Source organism: Hyperoodon ampullatus (genome assembly GCF_949752795.1).
Source record: "Hyperoodon ampullatus genome assembly, chromosome: 8".
In the NCBI taxonomy this organism is placed as follows: Eukaryota; Metazoa; Chordata; class Mammalia; order Artiodactyla; family Ziphiidae; genus Hyperoodon; species Hyperoodon ampullatus.
The window spans coordinates 93,002,807-93,021,249 of record NC_136921.1 but is presented as its reverse complement, the minus strand read 5'-3'; the positions used below and the strand labels follow the sequence as shown (position 1 = coordinate 93,021,249).

The 18,443-nt window shown below is 42.7% G+C and overlaps 1 protein-coding gene across 3 annotated transcripts in view; it reads left to right on the top strand.

Moving 5' to 3' along the window:
* Positions 1-17,789, top strand: part of TTN (titin) — a gene marked incomplete at both ends in the record, with an annotated part of 282,756 nt that extends 264,967 nt beyond the window's left edge. For all 3 annotated transcript variants that reach the window (XM_079710139.1, XM_079710137.1, XM_079710138.1), the window contains 19 exons: positions 492-797; positions 883-1,164; positions 1,338-1,931; positions 2,053-2,340; positions 2,447-2,746; positions 3,228-3,530; positions 4,093-4,395; positions 4,497-5,081; positions 5,210-5,515; positions 5,631-5,930; positions 6,577-7,152; positions 7,264-7,569; positions 8,157-8,750; positions 8,872-14,528; positions 14,657-14,813; positions 15,566-16,257; positions 16,354-16,507; positions 17,045-17,347; positions 17,491-17,789. In XM_079710139.1, coding sequence (XP_079566265.1) covers positions 492-797; positions 883-1,164; positions 1,338-1,931; positions 2,053-2,340; positions 2,447-2,746; positions 3,228-3,530; positions 4,093-4,395; positions 4,497-5,081; positions 5,210-5,515; positions 5,631-5,930; positions 6,577-7,152; positions 7,264-7,569; positions 8,157-8,750; positions 8,872-14,528; positions 14,657-14,813; positions 15,566-16,257; positions 16,354-16,507; positions 17,045-17,347; positions 17,491-17,789 — 12,305 coding nt within the window. The remainder of the gene's footprint in view (positions 1-491; positions 798-882; positions 1,165-1,337; positions 1,932-2,052; positions 2,341-2,446; positions 2,747-3,227; positions 3,531-4,092; positions 4,396-4,496; positions 5,082-5,209; positions 5,516-5,630; positions 5,931-6,576; positions 7,153-7,263; positions 7,570-8,156; positions 8,751-8,871; positions 14,529-14,656; positions 14,814-15,565; positions 16,258-16,353; positions 16,508-17,044; positions 17,348-17,490) is intronic.
* Positions 17,790-18,443: the final 654 nt, after the last annotated feature.

The following is an 18,443-nucleotide window of genomic DNA, read 5'->3' as shown; positions in this document are numbered from 1 at the left end:
CTAACAAAGTAATTGTCACAAGAGCTTCAGAAATAAGTGGCAAATCCTTGTACAAAGTTTAAGCCCAAGAACTAAAAGGAATAAATCACTTGGATTGAATTGAGGAAGTAGAAGAAACTTATTCCTGTACTTATTAGCAATGTAGAGGTGACAAGTGATATTAACCCTGTTGAAAGCTGAGCAACTAAAGAACAGTCCCTGAGAATGGGTACTGTTAGCAATGAGCTTAGCAGGACACAGCATAGCTAGCCAAAGTGGCCAGAAAGAAACATCTACCTTTCTAAAGAAGTTTAACTCTTAAAACAATAATAATAGTAATAATAGAGCATACAGTGCTATCCTGCAGTATCAGAAGAGCCTAGTTACAAAGAGTATCTTGGTGAGTGTGGACAAAGAACGATAATGCCTCAGTGAGTCTTGAAAACCAAAAATACAAATCTCAAGCTTCCTTATTTGTGTAATACCTGCATCCTTATTTTAAAATTTCATAGATACCCCTGGACCACCTTCTGCTCCGAGAGTTGTAGATACCACCAAACACAGCATCAGTTTAGCCTGGACCAAGCCCATGTATGACGGTGGCACTGACATCATAGGATATGTTCTTGAAATGCAAGAGAAGGACACTGATCAGTGGTACCGAGTGCATACCAACACCACAATAAGAAATAATGAATTCACTGTGACAGACCTTAAAATGGGCCAGAAATACTCCTTCAGAGTTGCTGCTGTGAACGTGAAGGGCATGAGTGAATACAGCGAGTCAACTGCTGAAATTGAGCCCATGGAAAGACTAGGTATTTATAATGTAAGGCTTTAGGTGAATTATTTTCTCATCACACCTGTTCATGAATTAATTAAGTTTTGACATTTACTTTCCAGAAATACCAGATCTTGAGCTTGCAGATGATTTAAAGAAGATTGTGACCATCAGAGCTGGAGCCTCGTTGCGGCTGATGGTGTCTGTATCTGGAAGACCACCACCCGTCATCACATGGAGCAAGAAGGGCATTGACCTTGCAAGCCGGGCGGTCATTGACAACACTGAGAGTTACTCTTTACTTATTGTGGACAAAGTTAACCGGTATGATGCTGGAAAATACACCATTGAAGCTGAAAACCAATCTGGCAAGAAATCAGCAACTGTCCTTGTTAAAGTATATGGTAAGTATTTGTCTTAAAATCAACTATGCTGTGAGTAGATTCTTTAAAAAGATACACCTTGACCTCTGATTATCACCTCTCTAAAAGGAACTATGTTATTTTCCTGCCCCCCAAAAAATCTATCAACCAATCAGGCAAATAGGAAGTATGGATCTTTCATTCTCTTGTTTTAGATACTCCTGGTCCCTGTCCTTCAGTGAAAGTTAAGGAAGTATCAAGAGATTCTGTGACCATTACTTGGGAAGTTCCCACAATTGATGGTGGAGCTCCTGTCAACAATTACATTATTGAGAAGCGTGAAGCTGCCATGAGAGCATTCAAAACAGTAACTACCAAATGCAGCAAGACGCTCTACAGAATTTCTGGACTTATAGAAGGAACCATGTACTATTTCAGAGTGCTGCCAGAAAATATTTATGGCATTGGAGAACCTTGTGAAACATCTGATGCAGTTCTGGTCTCAGAAGTACCTTTGGTACCTGTGAAGCTAGAAGTTGTCGATGTCACCAAATCGACTGTTACCCTTGCCTGGGAAAAACCACTCTATGATGGTGGTAGCCGGCTCACTGGCTATGTTCTTGAGGCCTGCAGAGCTGGCACCGAGAGATGGATGAAGGTTGTCACCTTAAAACCCACAGTCCTAGAGCACACTGTTATTTCCTTGAATGAAGGTGAACAGTACTTATTTAGAGTAAGGGCACAAAATGAGAAAGGTGTGTCAGAACCAAGAGAGATCATCACAGCCGTGACTGTACAAGACCTCAGAGGTATGTACCAAATCACCAAAATAACAATAATGGTAAAGGAAAATGAAGGAAACATTCAGAATTCATGACACTTTGTCATTAGAAATAATACTTATGAATAAATGCCTACTTTTTCTCATAGTGTTGCCAGCAATCGACCTTTCTACAATGCCTCAAAAGACCATCCACGTCCCAGCCGGCAGACCAGTAGAGCTGGTGATACCAATTGCTGGTCGCCCACCTCCTGCTGCCTCCTGGTTCTTTGCTGGCTCTAAACTAAGAGAATCAGAGCGTGTCACAGTTGAAACTCATACTAAGGTAGCTAAATTAACCATTCGTGAAACCACTATCAGAGATACTGGAGACTATATACTTGAACTGAAGAATGCAACCGGAACTACTTCAGAGACCATTAAAGTTATCATTCTTGGTAAGGATGAGAGACCAAGACACAAGCAAGCTGTTGTTGTTTAGTCACCCAATTTTGATTTGAAGTGAAAATTAACCTCCGGGATTTCTTTTTTTTTTTTTCATAGACAAGCCTGGACAACCAACTGGGCCTATCAAGATTGAAGAAATTGATGCTACTTCAGTGACCATTTCCTGGGGACCGCCTGAACTGGATGGTGGTGCTCCACTGAGTGGCTATGTGGTAGAACAACGTGATGCCCATCGTCCAGGGTGGCTGCCAGTGTCTGAATCAGTGACTAGAACAACATTTAAGTTTACCAGACTCACTGAAGGAAACGAGTACGTGTTCCGTATCGCTGCGACAAACCGCTTCGGGATCGGCTCGTACTTGCAATCTGAGGTTATAGAATGTCGCAGCCGCATCAGTAAGTCCTGGACGCCCCCCCCACCACTCTCCCCACCTCTGATTCTAAATATTAACAAGAAGGAATTTGTTCTTAATATACCCTCATGTAAGTAAAAATAGGTCACAAAGTTAATCCCAGGGTCTTTCCAAGGTTTCTAAACCTCCTTTTCTTGGAAGTTTTCAACAGAGTTGGGTTTTTTTTTTAATGGAAGAAAGAGAGGAGGAGGGAATTAGGGAAGGATGGACGGAAGGAAAGGGGGGAGGGAGGACTGGCTGTTACAGTGAGAAACAATACAGAATACATGCTTAATAAATGTTTATAAAATTGAAGAAAATGAGGAACAGCAAGAAAAGTACAAAAATGAAAACATGAGAAAAACAGTTGCAAGAGTCTTATATGTACCATTTTAAGATGGTATATACAAGACACACTTATACAAATGTATGAGTCTTCAATTTATTCATGGTGCCATGTTGTGTTAACCTCTGTCTTGCTGCAGATATTCCTGGACCTCCAGAAACGTTACAGATATTTGATGTCTCACGTGACGGCATGACACTTACTTGGTACCCACCAGAAGATGACGGTGGCTCCCAAGTGACTGGATATATTGTGGAGCGCAAAGAAGTGAGAGCAGATCGATGGGTCCGTGTAAATAAAGTACCAGTGACGATGACACGGTACCGTTCCACTGGCCTTACTGAAGGCTTAGAATATGAACACCGTGTCACAGCCATTAACACGAGAGGAACTGGAAAACCAAGCCGTCCTTCCAAACCCACCATTGCCATGGATCCAATTGGTAAATACCTTCTGTATAGGTTTATTGAGGTATAATTTAATGTGGTAACAGTCACCCTTCTGAAATATAGAATTCTATAAGTTTTGTATAACCACCACCACAATCAAAATATAGAATATTTCCAACAGCTCAAAAAGTTCAGTTGTGTCCTCTGTCATCAATCCCCTCCCCACTCCAAGCCCGGGCAACTTTGGGCAAATAACTTTTTATATTCTTCTCTTGAGTCTATTTCTCCCTCTTTAAAATGGAACTCACAATACACACCCTATATCACAGTTAAAATTGTAAAGCAAGTTAATATTTCTGGAAGCACTTTAAAAACTGATGGCAAATGTAAGATAGTATTAGTGATTATAAACAAAGCACAAATAAGACAAAGGAAAAACCAAGAGCTTTAAGTAATGTTAACTGATTTAAATGAATTAAACATTTACAAAATGAAAAATATTCTAATGTTATAGTCCACGTTTCCACAACTCAGTGAAATTGTTAGGTGGCGCATTTGATTTTCAACTTTGCAGAAACTTTAACAAGTATGTTGTTGTCTTATTCTTATCCCCAGCTCCTCCAGGAAAGCCACAAAACCCAAGAGTTACTGATACAACAAGGACATCAGTCTCCCTGGCCTGGAGTGTTCCAGAAGATGAAGGAGGATCTAAAGTCACAGGCTACTTGATCGAAATGCAAAAAGTTGATCAATATGAATGGACCAAATGCAACACTACCCCAACCAAGATTCGGGAGTATACTCTCACACACCTACCTCAGGGCGCTGAATACAGATTCCGTGTCCTAGCTTGTAACGCTGGTGGACCTGGGGAGCCCGCTGAGGTACCAGGAACAGTCAAAGTCACGGAAATGCTTGGTAAGACATATGATCATTTACTTTCTGCTGTAATTGCCTTAAGACTTATTTCCTACACCCGCCTCCCAAAATGCTAACTGTAACCCTACCTTTCTTCCCAGAATATCCTGACTATGAACTTGATGAAAGATACCAGGAAGGTATCTTTGTAAGACAAGGTGGGGTCATCAGACTTACCATACCAATCAAAGGAAAACCATTCCCAATATGTAAATGGACCAAGGAAGGCCAAGATATTAGTAAGCGTGCCATGATTGCAACCTCTGAAACTCACACTGAGCTTGTAATCAAAGAAGCAGACAGGGATGATTCTGGCACTTACGACCTGGTTCTGGAAAACAAATGTGGCAAGAAGGCTGTCTACATCAAGGTCAGGGTGATAGGAAGTCCCAACACTCCAGAAGGGCCACTTGAATATGACGATATACAAGCTCGCTCTGTAAGGGTCAGTTGGAGACCCCCTGCCGATGATGGTGGTGCTGACATCTTAGGCTACATCCTCGAGAGACGAGAAGTGCCTAAAGCCGCCTGGTACACCATCGACTCCAGAGTCCGAGGTACATCTCTGGTCGTAAAAGGCCTCAAAGAAAATGTGGAGTACCATTTCCGTGTTTCAGGAGAAAACCAGTTTGGAATAAGCAAACCCTTGAAATCTGAGGAACCAGTCATACCAAAAACACCACTGAGTAAGTGCTCTTCCAACCATAACACTGTAAAAATCCTCTCAGTGCTCTTTTGTTTCGAAAGGAAAGCCACCAGCTTACAAGAGTTGGGACTGCACTCTAACACATGTGTTTTCCACTTGCATTCCTAGACCCTCCCGAGCCTCCAAGCAATCCCCCAGAAGTACTAGATGTGACCAAGAGTTCTGTCAGCCTCTCCTGGTCCCGGCCCAGAGACGATGGTGGTTCTCGGGTCACAGGCTACTACATTGAACGCAAGGAGACATCAACTGACAAGTGGGTCAGACACAACAAGACTCAGATCACCACCACAATGTACACCATCACCGGGCTTGTTCCCGACGCGGAATATCAGTTCCGCATCATCGCACAGAATGACGTTGGCCTAAGCGAGACCAGCCCTGCTTCTGAACCAGTTGTTTGCAAAGATCCATTTGGTAAGGAAAGAGTTTCCAAAGGGGTTAGAATCAGAGAGGCAAACCACCTTTGCTCTTTTTCTTTTATTTCAGCAGGAAAGCTGATTTCCTTTTCAACTGTTTTCAAATATTTCAGATAAGCCAAGCCAACCTGGAGAACTCGAGATTCTTTCAATATCCAAAGACAGCGTCACTCTACAGTGGGAGAAACCTGAATGCGATGGTGGCAAAGAAATCCTTGGATACTGGGTTGAATATAGACAATCTGGAGACAGTGCCTGGAAGAAGAGCAGTAAGGACCGCATCAAGGACAGGCAATTCACAATAGGGGGTTTGCTGGAAGCTACGGAGTATGAATTCAGGGTTTTCGCTGAGAATGAGACAGGGCTGAGCAGACCTCGAAGAACCGCTATGTCTGTAAAGACGAAACTAACATGTAAGTAGCCGTTAGTTCTCTGCTTATGGTTTACAAACTGAGCAACATGTTAAGGCTAATTCTTCCTCTGGACTAAGCAGATCTCCAGAAAGCTTTACTGGAGAGCAAGTGTTTGGAAAGAAATCACTCACTCCGGCATATGCAGACACAGGGAATAGTTGATGCATTCTTGAGGAAGTCATTCCAAGCACATAACCTCAGCAGTGAACTGTTAGGTGCAGTGAACTGATTCCTAAAGCAATTTCTCCCTTGAATACAATGGGTTTTTTTTTTAAATACTCCTACTTACTTCAAGTAAGACTTGAAGGGTCAACAAATGTACCCCACTTCAGTGAACCTAAGTAAGGGCAAATCTACAGATTTATAGAGAACTAATATTTCCCCAAAACCCTATATATTGTTAATGCTTCCCGATCATAAAAAGTCACTCTACATAATGATATGATGATGTGCTCATTGAATCTCTACTTTCCAGATGATCCTCCAGTCACTGTGAAGCCTTTTTAAGAATTAGACTCATATGTAAATAATGGTGTCTAATAAAGTATTAATCAATAGGATGAATTCATTCCTGATATACAAGGACAGAGGATTATAGATTCAGTAGTAACAATAATGCATTAATGTTATCTTTCATACCCTTCAGCTGGAGAGGCCCCAGGAGTACGCAAAGAAATGAAGGATGTCACCACCAAACTGGGTGAAGCTGCTCAACTCTCATGCCAGATTGTTGGAAGGCCTCTACCAGACATTAAATGGTACCGATTTGGTAAGGAGCTGATACAAAGCCGCAAGTACAAAATGTCTTCAGATGGACGCACACATACTCTAACAGTAATGACCGAGGAACAAGAAGATGAAGGCGTTTATACCTGCGTAGCTACCAACGAGGTTGGAGAAGTAGAATCCAGTAGTAAGCTTCTCCTGCAAGCAACGCCACAATTCCATCCCGGTTACCCACTGAAAGAGAAGTATTACGGTGCTGTGGGGTCAACGCTTCGACTTCACGTTACATACATTGGCCGTCCAGTACCTGCCATCACTTGGTTCCATGGCAAGAAACTTTTGCAAAACTCAGAAAACACTGCTATTGAAAACACTGAGCAGTATACTCATCTCGTCATGAAGAATATTCAACGTAAGACTCACGCTGGGAAATACAAAGTTCAGCTCAGCAATGTTCTTGGAACGGTGGACGCCATCCTTGATGTGGAAATACAAGGTATTTTATTTCATTTTCAGTGGGGTTTTTTTTGTTGTTTTTAAAGAAAAAAGAAAAATATCTTGGGAGACACACTACAGAAACCACTCCAATTGTATTTTCTCCCAACAGATAAACCAGACAAACCTACAGGACCAATTGTGATTGAAGCTCTATTGAAGAACTCTGTGGTGATCAGCTGGAAACCACCTGCAGATGACGGAGGCTCCTGGATCACCAATTATGTGGTAGAGAAATGTGAGGCCAAGGAAGGGGCTGAATGGCAATTGGTGTCTTCAGCCATCTCAGTGACAACCTGTAGAATTGTGAACCTCACAGAAAATGCTGGGTATTACTTCCGGGTTTCGGCTCAGAACACACTTGGCATCAGTGACCCTCTAGAAGTCTCCACAGTTGTGATCATTAAGAGTCCATTTGGTGAGTACAACCTCTACAGTCTTCCTATGGCAAAATTCCATCTGTATGTAAAACTTTTTTTTAAACAGAAATAACTTTTGAAAGGAGATAGCAAAGATTCAGCTAAAGTACAAGTGCCTTTTATCTCACTTAAATTGAATTTTTGCTTATCTAAAAGGGCACATGTATACCCTATCCCCTTTTTCTCTAAAAAGGAACTTTGTGTTTTGGTAAGTTTCTCAGCATAAAGTAACCAATTTCATTTTTCTGGATTAGTTATTCTTTTTTTTTTTTTTTTTTGTGGTACGCGGGCCTCTCACTGTTGTGGCCTCTCCCGTTGCGGAGCACAGGCTCCGGATGCGCAGGCTCAGCAGCCATGGCTCACGGGCCCAGCCGCTCCGCGGCATATGGGATCCTCCCAGACCGGGGCACGAACCCGTATCCCCTGCATCGGCAGGCGGACTCTCAACCACTGCGCCACCAGGGAGGCCCTGGATTAGTTATTCTTAATAGAACTTTAGGTTCATAACATTTTTTATAAAATAGGCTCTTCATAAAGCTGTTTGTTTCACCCCGTGAGTCAAATGCTTTTTGTTTGTTTTAAACAGAAAAGCCAGGTGCTCCTGGCAAACCAACTATTGCTGCTGTCACAAAAGATTCTTGTGTTGTGGCCTGGAAGCCACCTGCCAGTGATGGAGGTGCAAAGATTAGAAATTATTACCTTGAGAAGCGTGAGAAGAAGCAGAACAAGTGGATTGCTGTGACAACAGATGAAATTCGAGAAACCGTCTTTTCAGTGCAAAACCTTATTGAAGGTCTTGAATATGAGTTCCGTGTGAAATGTGAAAACCTAGGTGGGGAAAGCGAATGGAGTGAAATATCAGAACCTGTCACTCCCAAATCTGACGTCCCAATTCAGGCACCACACTTTAAAGAGGAACTGAGAAATCTAAATGTCAGATATCACAGCAATGCTACCTTGGTCTGCAAAGTGACTGGTCATCCAAAACCAATTGTGAAATGGTACAGACAAGGCAAAGAAATCATCGCAGATGGATTAAAGTACAGGATTCAAGAGTTTAAGGGTGGCTACCACCAGCTCATCATTGCAAGCGTCACAGATGATGATGCCACAGTCTACCAAGTCAGAGCTACCAACCAAGGAGGGTCTGTGTCTGGCACTGCCTCCTTGGAAGTAGAAGGTAAAAACAAATCAGCAAACATCATTTTGGTGCTAGATTACATATTATTAATTGGGGGGGTGCTCTTAAATAGTGTTGGGAATTGCTAAATTATATTCTTCCTTCTTTTATTCTGATACAGTTCCAGCCAAGATACACTTGCCTAAAAATCTTGAAGGCATGGGAGCAGTCCACGCTCTCCGAGGTGAGGTAATTAGCATCAAGATCCCATTCAGTGGCAAACCAGCCCCAGTGATCACCTGGCAGAAAGGACAAGATCTCATCAACAACAATGGCCACTACCAAGTTATTGTCACAAGATCTTTCACATCACTTGTTTTCCCCAATGGAGTGGAGAGAAAAGATGCTGGTTTCTATGTGGTCTGTGCTAAAAACAGGTTTGGAATTGATCAGAAGACAGTTGAACTGGACGTGGCCGATGTTCCCGACCCACCCAGAGGAGTCAAAGTTAGTGACGTCTCACGAGATTCTGTCAACTTAACATGGACTGAGCCAGCTTCTGATGGTGGCAGCAAAATCACCAACTACATTGTTGAAAAATGTGCGACCACTGCAGAAAGATGGATCCGCGTAGGACAGGCCCGAGAAACACACTATACCGTGATCAACTTATTTGGAAAAACAAGTTACCGGTTCCGTATAATAGCGGAAAATAAATTTGGCGTGAGCAAGCCTTCTGAGCCTTCAGAACCAACCATAACCAAAGAAGATAAGACCAGAGCTATGAACTATGATGAAGAGGTTGATGAAACCAGGGAAGTTTCTATGACCAAAGCATCTCACTCTTCAACCAAGGAACTCTATGATAAATATATGATTGCTGAAGATCTTGGGCGTGGTCAGTTTGGAATTGTCCACCGTTGTGTTGAAACATCCTCAAAGAAGACATACATGGCCAAATTTGTTAAAGTCAAAGGGACTGATCAGGTTTTGGTAAAGAAAGAAATTTCCATTCTAAACATCGCTAGGCACCGAAATATCTTATACCTCCATGAATCATTTGAAAGCATGGAAGAATTAGTTATGATCTTTGAGTTCATATCAGGACTTGACATATTTGAACGCATTAACACAAGTGCTTTTGAACTTAATGAGAGAGAAATTGTAAGCTATGTTCGCCAGGTCTGCGAAGCACTTGAGTTCTTACACAGTCATAATATTGGACACTTTGACATTAGACCAGAAAATATCATTTACCAAACAAGAAGGAGCTCCACCATTAAAATCATAGAATTCGGTCAGGCCCGTCAGCTGAAGCCAGGGGACAACTTTAGGCTTCTGTTCACTGCCCCTGAATACTATGCACCTGAAGTCCACCAGCATGATGTTGTCAGCACAGCCACAGACATGTGGTCACTCGGAACACTCGTGTATGTGCTGTTGAGTGGTATCAATCCATTCCTGGCTGAAACTAACCAACAGGTAATTGAGAACATCATGAATGCTGAATATGCCTTTGATGAAGAAGCATTCCAAGAGATCAGCCTTGAAGCCATGGACTTTGTTGACCGGCTGTTAGTGAAAGAGAGAAAATCTCGCATGACAGCATCTGAGGCTCTCCAGCACCCATGGCTGAAGCAGAAGATAGAAAGAGTCAGTACTAAAGTGATCAGGACATTGAAACACCGACGTTACTACCACACCCTGATCAAGAAAGACCTCGACTTGGTTGTGTCTGCAGCCAGGATCTCCTGTGGTGGTGCAATTCGATCCCAGAAGGGAGTGAGCATTGCTAAAGTTAAAGTGGCATCCATTGAAATTGGCCCCGTTTCTGGGCAGATAATGCATGCAGTCGTTGAAGAAGGAGGATATGTCAAATACATATGCAAAATTGAAAATTACGATCAGTCTACCCAAGTGACTTGGTACTTTGGTGTCAGACAGCTGGAGAACAGTGAGAAATATGAAATCACCTATGATGATGGAGTGGCCACCATGTATGTCAAAGACATTACCAAATTCGATGACGGTACCTACAGATGCAAAGTAGTCAATGACTACGGGGAAGACAGTTCTTATGCAGAGCTGTTTGTTAAAGGTGTGAGAGAAGTTTACGACTATTACTGCCGTAGAACCATAAAGAAAATTAAGCGCAGAACAGATACCATGAGACTCCTGGAAAGGCCACCAGAATTCACACTGCCTCTCTATAACAGGACAGTTTATGTGGGTGAAAATGTCCGGTTTGGAGTAACTATAACTGTCCACCCAGAGCCTCGAGTAACATGGTATAAATCAGGTCAGAAAATCAAACCAGGTGATGATGATAGGAAGTACACATTTGAGTCTGACAAGGGTCTTTACCAATTAACAATCAACAGTGTAACTATGGATGATGCTGCCGAATACACTGTTGTCGCAAGAAACAAATATGGTGAAGACAGCTGCAAAGCAAAGCTGACTGTGACCCCACACCCACCTCCAGCAGGTACCACCCTAAGACCCATGTTCAAACGGCTACTGGCAAACGCAGAATGCCAAGAAGGCCAAAGTGTCTGCTTTGAGATCAGGGTGTCTGGCATCCCCCCGCCAACATTAAAATGGGAGAAAGACGGTCGGCCACTGTCCCTCGGGCCTAACATTGAAATTATCCACGAAGGCTTGGATTATTATGCTCTTCATATCAGGGATACTTTGCCTGAAGACACGGGTTACTATAGAGTCACAGCCACAAACACTGCTGGATCCACCAGCTGCCAGGCTCACCTACAAGTGGAACGCCTGAGGTACGTCAAACAGGAGTTCAAGACTAAGGAGGAGCACGAACGACACGTACAGAGGCAAATTGACAAGACGCTAAGAATGGCTGAAATTCTTTCCGGAACTGAGACTGTGCCACTGACACAGGTCGCCCAGGAGGCACTGAGAGAAGCTGCCATCCTTTACAAACCAGCCGTCAGCACCAAGACTGTAAAAGGGGAATACCAACTTGAGGCAGAAGAAAAGAAGGAGAGAAAACTCCGCATGCCTTACGAAGTACCAGAGCCACGCAAGTACAAACCAGCCGCCATAGAAGAAGACCAACACATTAAGCAGTTCGTGCCCATGTCTGACATGAAATGGTACAAAAAGATACGCGATCAATTTGAAATGCCTGGGAAGATGGACAGAGTTGTACAGAAAAGACCCAAGCGCATCCGCCTTTCAAGATGGGAACAGTTCTATGTGATGCCTCTTCCACGCATCACCGATCAATACAGACCCAAGTGGAGGATTCCCAAACTGTCCCAAGACGACCTTGAAATGGTGAGACCAGCCCGCCGGCGTACACCTTCCCCTGATTATTACTTTTATTACAGACCCAGGAGACGTTCTCTCGGTGACATCTCGGATGAAGAATTACTCCTGCCCATTGACGACTACCTGGCAATGAAAAGAACAGAGGAAGAGAGGCTGCGTCTTGAAGAAGAGCTGGAACTGGGTTTTTCAGCCTCACCCCCAAGCCGGAGCCCTCCACGTTTTGAGCTTTCGAGTCTGCGTTACCCTTCCCCACAAGCTCACGTCAAGGTGGAGGAAGCAAGAAAAGACTTCAGATACTCAACGTATCACATCCCAACGAAGGCGGAGACCAGCACGAGTTACGCAGAGCTGCAGGAGCGGCACGCCCGCGCCTGGCACAGGCAGCCCAGGCAGCGGCAGAGGATCATGGCCGAGAGAGAGGACCAAGAGCTGCTGCGTCCAGTCACCACCACCCTGCGCCTCTCAGAATACAAAAGCGAGCTGGACCACATGGCGAAGGAAGAAAAATCTAGAAAGAAATCAAGACGCCAGAGAGAAGTGACTGAAATAACGGAAATTGAGGAAGAATATGAGATCTCCAAACACGCTCAGAGAGACACTTCCTCCTCGGTGTCCAGGCTGCTGAGACGCCGGCGCTCCCTGTCTCCGACCTACATCGAGTTGATGAGGCCGGTGTCCGAGCTGATCCGGCCACGGCCACAGCCAGCTAAGGAATATGAATATGAAGATGACGTAGAAAGAAGGTCTCCTACCCCAGAGAGGACTCGCCCACGTTCCCCCAGCCCTGTGTCTAGTGAGCGTTCACTGTCAAGATTTGAGAGGTCGGCAAGATTTGATATCTTTTCCAGGTACGAGTCCATGAAAGCTGCTTTAAAAACTCAGAAGACATCAGAAAGGAAGTATGAGGTTTTGAGTCAGCAGCCTTTTACGCTGGACCACATGCCTCGAATCACACTGAGGATGCGTTCCCACAGGGTACCGTGCGGCCAAAATACACGTTTTATCTTAAATGTTCAGTCTAAGCCAACTGCCGAGGTCAAATGGTACCACAACGGTGTAGAACTCCAAGAGAGCAGTAAGATTCATTACACCAACACTAGTGGGGTCCTGACCCTGGAAATTCTGGACTGTCATATTGATGACGGCGGAACATACCGTGCCGTGTGCACCAACTACAAAGGCGAGGCTTCTGACTATGCAACCCTGGACGTCACTGGAGGGGATTACACCACCTATGCTTCCCAGCGCAGAGACGAAGAGGTCCCCCGATCTGTTTTCCCTGAGCTGACGAGAACAGAGGCATATGCGGTTTCATCATTTAAGAAAACATCTGAGATGGAAGCTTCCTCTTCCGTCAGGGAAATGAAATCAGAGATGACAGAGACAAGGGAAAGTCTCTCATCATATGAACACCATGCATCTGCAGAAATGAAAAGTGCTGCAGTCGAAGAAAAGTCGCTGGAAGAAAAATCCACACACAGGAAGATCAAGACGACTTTGGCAGCAAGAATTCTCACGAAGCCAAGGTCCATAACGGTGTATGAAGGCGACTCTGCAAGGTTTTCTTGCGATACAGATGGTGAGCCGGTACCGACTGTGACATGGCTGCGTAGGGGACAAGTCATAAGCACTTCCGCCCGCCACCAAGTGACCACCACAAAGTACAAATCAACCTTTGCGATCTCTTCAGTCCAGGCTTCGGATGAGGGCAACTACAGCGTGGTGGTAGAGAACAGCGAAGGGAAGCAAGAGGCACAGTTTACTCTGACCATTCAAAAGGCCAGGGTTACTGAAAAGGCCCTGACATCACCACCGAAAGTCAAATCCCCAGAGCCTCGGGTAAAATCCCCAGAAGGAGTCAAGTCTCCAAAACAAGTGAAATCCCCAGAACCGGTGACTTCTCACCCAAAAGCTGTATCACCCACAGAGATAAAACCCACACCAACAGAAAAGGTTCAGCAGCTGCCAGTCACTGCCCCACCCAAGATAATTCAGTCCTTGAAAGCAGAAGCTTCTAAAGATATAGCAAAGCTGACCTGTGTGGTCGAAAGTACTGTATTGTGTGCAAAAGAGGTCGCCTGGTATAAAGATGGTAAGAAACTGAAGGAAAATGGGCATTTCCAGTTTCATTATTCGGCAGATGGTACCTATGAGCTCAAAATCCATAACCTCACTGAATCTGATTGTGGAGAATATGTTTGTGAGATTTCTGGTGAAGGTGGAACTTCCAAAACTAACTTCCAATTTGTGGGACAAGCCTTTAAGAATATCCATGAGGAAGTTTCAAGCATATCAGAAACCAAGAAAGCAGCTCAGAAAACTGCTGAGTCAACAGAAACCAAGAAAGCAGCTCCAAAAACTGCTGAGCCAACAGAAACCAAGAAAACTGAACCAAAAGCTCCTGAACCAGTTTCCACAAAACCAGTAATTGTTACTGGGCTGCAGGATACAACTATTTCTTCAGACAGTGTCACTAAATTTGCAGTTAAAGCTACTGGAGAACCCCAGCCGACTGTCATCTGGACAAAGGATGGAAAGGTAACCAGTTCTTAAATGATCCTTAATCTTATCTTCTAAAACAACTAACCTCTTCCCTCTTCCCCATCTCCCAAAGAAAGTTTAAAATTAGATCACTTTTTAAAACTCAATTCACGTGCATTCTACAGGCTATAACACAAGGAGGTAAATATAAACTCTCTGAAGACAAAGGAGGATTCTTCCTAGAAATTCATAAGACTGATACTTCTGACGGTGGACTTTATACTTGTACAATAAAAAATTCAGCTGGATCTGTGTCCTCTAGCTGCAAATTAACAATAAAAGGTAGGTTGGCTTTTATTCTTACCAATAGTTTTCAGAAAACAATATGAAGGAAACATTTCTAAACACTATTCCTTACACACACACACACACACACACACACACAAAGTATTAAAATAAAACTGTTTTACCAAGTTACAGAATACCATTTGTACACAAATGTACAAATACACATATTTGAAGTTAGCATATACTTTTGTATTTATTAAGTGTCTAATTGTATGTGGTGTTATATAAGATTCCATAGAGATTATATAAGATTACTGCTCCCAGGAACATTTAAGAATAACATCAGGTGATTATACAAAATGGCACTTCTTCCCTAAAACTTCACTCTTGCTAATTTTCTAAAGCAGTGGAAAGTTAATGAAAGAATTGTATCAGTTTTCCCAATAAAAATTAGTTTGCTTTCATCTCAGTCTTCTAAAACATAATTCAATTGTTTTAATTACTCAAAATCTCCTAAATCCACCCATCTCCTAAATCCTTCAACTATTCTTTTCAAAACTTTTTTTCCCTTAAGTCGTAAAAATCATTCTTCTGTTTAGTTTAGTTTAAATAATCATTACACTGATCTCCAAAGTCATGCATGACAACTTTCCAAGATTGGGACTGAGAAAGAGTTAGGTATTACCTACACTGCATGTGTTAAGTTAATATTTTTTCTTTGTATATTATTCACTTACAGAATCCACAAGAGAAGAGGGTGGGGCCTCTTTCCAATTCAGTTTGCCTTATAGAGCTTTCTTTTTCAGCTGTAAAAGACACTGAGATACAGAAAGTATCTACACAAAAGACCTCCAAAAGTACATCCCAGAAGAAGGCAGCTGTCCAAGAGGAAATTTCCAAAAAAGCCCTAATTTCTGAAGAAACCAAGATGTCAGAGGTTAAATCTCCAGAGAAGCTGGCCCTCAAGGAGGAAGCCTCAACAGTTCTGATTTCCGAAAAAGCCAAGAAATCAGAAGCGACCTCCCTGGAAAAATCCATTGTCCATGAGGAAATCACTAAAACATCACAGGCATCAGAAGAAATCAGAACTCAGGCCGAGATTAAAGCATATTCTACTCAGATGAGTATACCTGATGGTCAGAAAGTGACTTTAAAAGCCAACATTGCTGGTGCCACTGATGTGAAATGGGTGTTGAATGGGGTAGAGCTCAGTAACTCCGAGGAGTACAGATATGGCGTCTCAGGCAGCGACCAGACGCTGACCATCAAGCAGGCTGGTCACAAAGATGAAGGGATCCTCACCTGCATTGGCAAAACCAGCCAAGGAATCATCAAGTGTCAGTATGATCTGACCCTGAGCAAAGAACTCTCAGATGCTCCAGCCTTCATCTCCCAGCCCAGATCTCAAAATGTTAACGAAGGGCAAAATGTTCTCTTTTCTTGTGAAATCAGTGGTGAGCCATCGCCTGAAATCGAATGGTTTAAAAACAACCTGCCAGTAAGTTGAGTTATGAATATATTACTGAAGAAAACTTTAAATACTCCCTCTACTCCTGAAGAGCTCAAAGAAACCCTTTTTTTCTCTTCTTTTTAGATTTCTGTTTCTTCAAATATCAGCGTAAGTCGCTCCAGAAATGTGTATTCTCTTGAAATCCGAAATGCCTCAGTAAGTGATAGTGGGAAATACACAATTAAGGCCAAAAATTTCCATGGCCAATGTTCAGCTACTGCTTCCTTAACGGTCCTTCGTAAGTATATCTTTACCATTTTCCTTACTTGCTTAAGGCCCTTATCTGAGTTTTTTTGTTTGTTTTTTGCTTTTGTCTTCTGAGCCCAGCAAACTCTCTGGAGCCTCATTAAGTTCCATGTGTAAGAGACACAGGCCTCCTGTGTGAATTCATTCTTAACGGTCAACGTTTCTTTACAGCGAGATAGAAACATGGATGAGTTAACTTTCAAAGCAAAGCTACCAACTGTCCTATTACATGTATTTTCAGAATGCACAATATAAAAATTATTTTCTGTATGACTAATCATTTTTCTCCTAGTGATTCTAGCACCTGCATGTAATGTAATGATAGAAATATAAGGATTCGTTTCTGGGAGACACTGAGCTAGCTCTTGACAACTGTATGTATGTATTTGCTTATGCTTCCACAGCAAATTGTTTGTGTTGCGTTTCTGTGTGTGTGTGTCTAAGTGTTCCATTTCTGTAAGTCAGTGTCAGATGTCACCAATTAACCAGATGACATTGGTGTTCACTGTGTATCTGCTATGCTCCACAGCTCTAGTTGAAGAACCTCCCAGAGAGGTAGTATTGAGGACAAGTGGTGACACGAGCTTGCAAGGAAGCTTCTCGTCTCAGTCAGTCCAAGTGTCTGCCTCTAAGCAGGAGGCCTCCTTCAGCAGTTTCAGCAGCAGCAGTGCTAGCAGCATGACCGAAATGAAATTTGCAAGCATGTCTGCCCAAAGCATGTCCTCCATGCAAGAGTCTTTTGTAGAAATGAGTTCCAGCAGTTTTATGGGAAAATCTAGTATGACACAACTGGAAAGCTCAACTAGTAGGATGCTTAAAGCAGGCCTAAGAGGTGAGCAATCAAATTACTGGTAGAGGTAGAGGTAGACAAGCCTAGTAGCATGGTAGAGTCCTTAGTACACACAATTCAGTAGAAAGCAAATTGTTATATTTTCAGTGATCCTAAAACTTTTTTTTTGTTGTTGTTCCATAAAGGAATTCCACCTAAAATTGAAGCTCTTCCCTCTGACATCAGCATTGACGAGGGCAAAGTTTTAACAGTAGCCTGCGCTTTTACGGGTGAGCCTACCCCAGAAATAACATGGTCCCATGGTGGAAGAAAAATTCAGAATCAAGAACAGCAAGGGAGATTCCATACTGAAAACACAGATGACCTGACAACTCTGATCATCATGGACGTACAGAAACAAGATGGTGGACTTTATACCCTGAGCTTAGAGAATGAATTTGGATCTGACTCTGCTACTGTGAATATAAATATTCGATCCATTTAAGAGGGCCTGTGCTCTCATATTCAGACATTCTTAACCTTTCCTGAACGATTCACATAGACTAATCTTTCTGATCTGTAAATACTTTTAAAAAAATGTAGTTTTGTATCAACCTAAATGAGTCGAAGTTCAAAAATATGCATTTCAATCTTTTCTTAATTGTTGACCTAAGAAGATTATACATTTTCTAGTGACATGTACATACTGTATATAGCCGAATTAACGGTTATAAAGTTTTGTACCATTTGTTTTATGACATTTTACAATGTAACTGTTGAAACTAACTGTTGGTAGGAGAAAGTTTCTTATGGAACGAATACCCTGCTCAACACTTAATCAATCTTTGTGCCTCAACATAATGTTGATGTCTAAGTATGCCTCAATGGGTCGAGAAATTCCCCATTGAAGATGTCCTATCCACCGACTTGATGCTGTGCACGTCACCTGATATGTGCACCAATACTTACTGAATCAGAAATGTAAGGCATTGGTGATGTTTGCATTTACCCTCCTGTAAGCAGCACTTTAACGTCTTACATTTTCTCTGATGATGTCACCCTCAAAATGATGACTTAAATATTACCAGAGCAAAGTGCAACGGCCAACACTTTGTTCGCTCATTTCACACTGTCTCTGACCATAGAGAGTGCCTGGGTA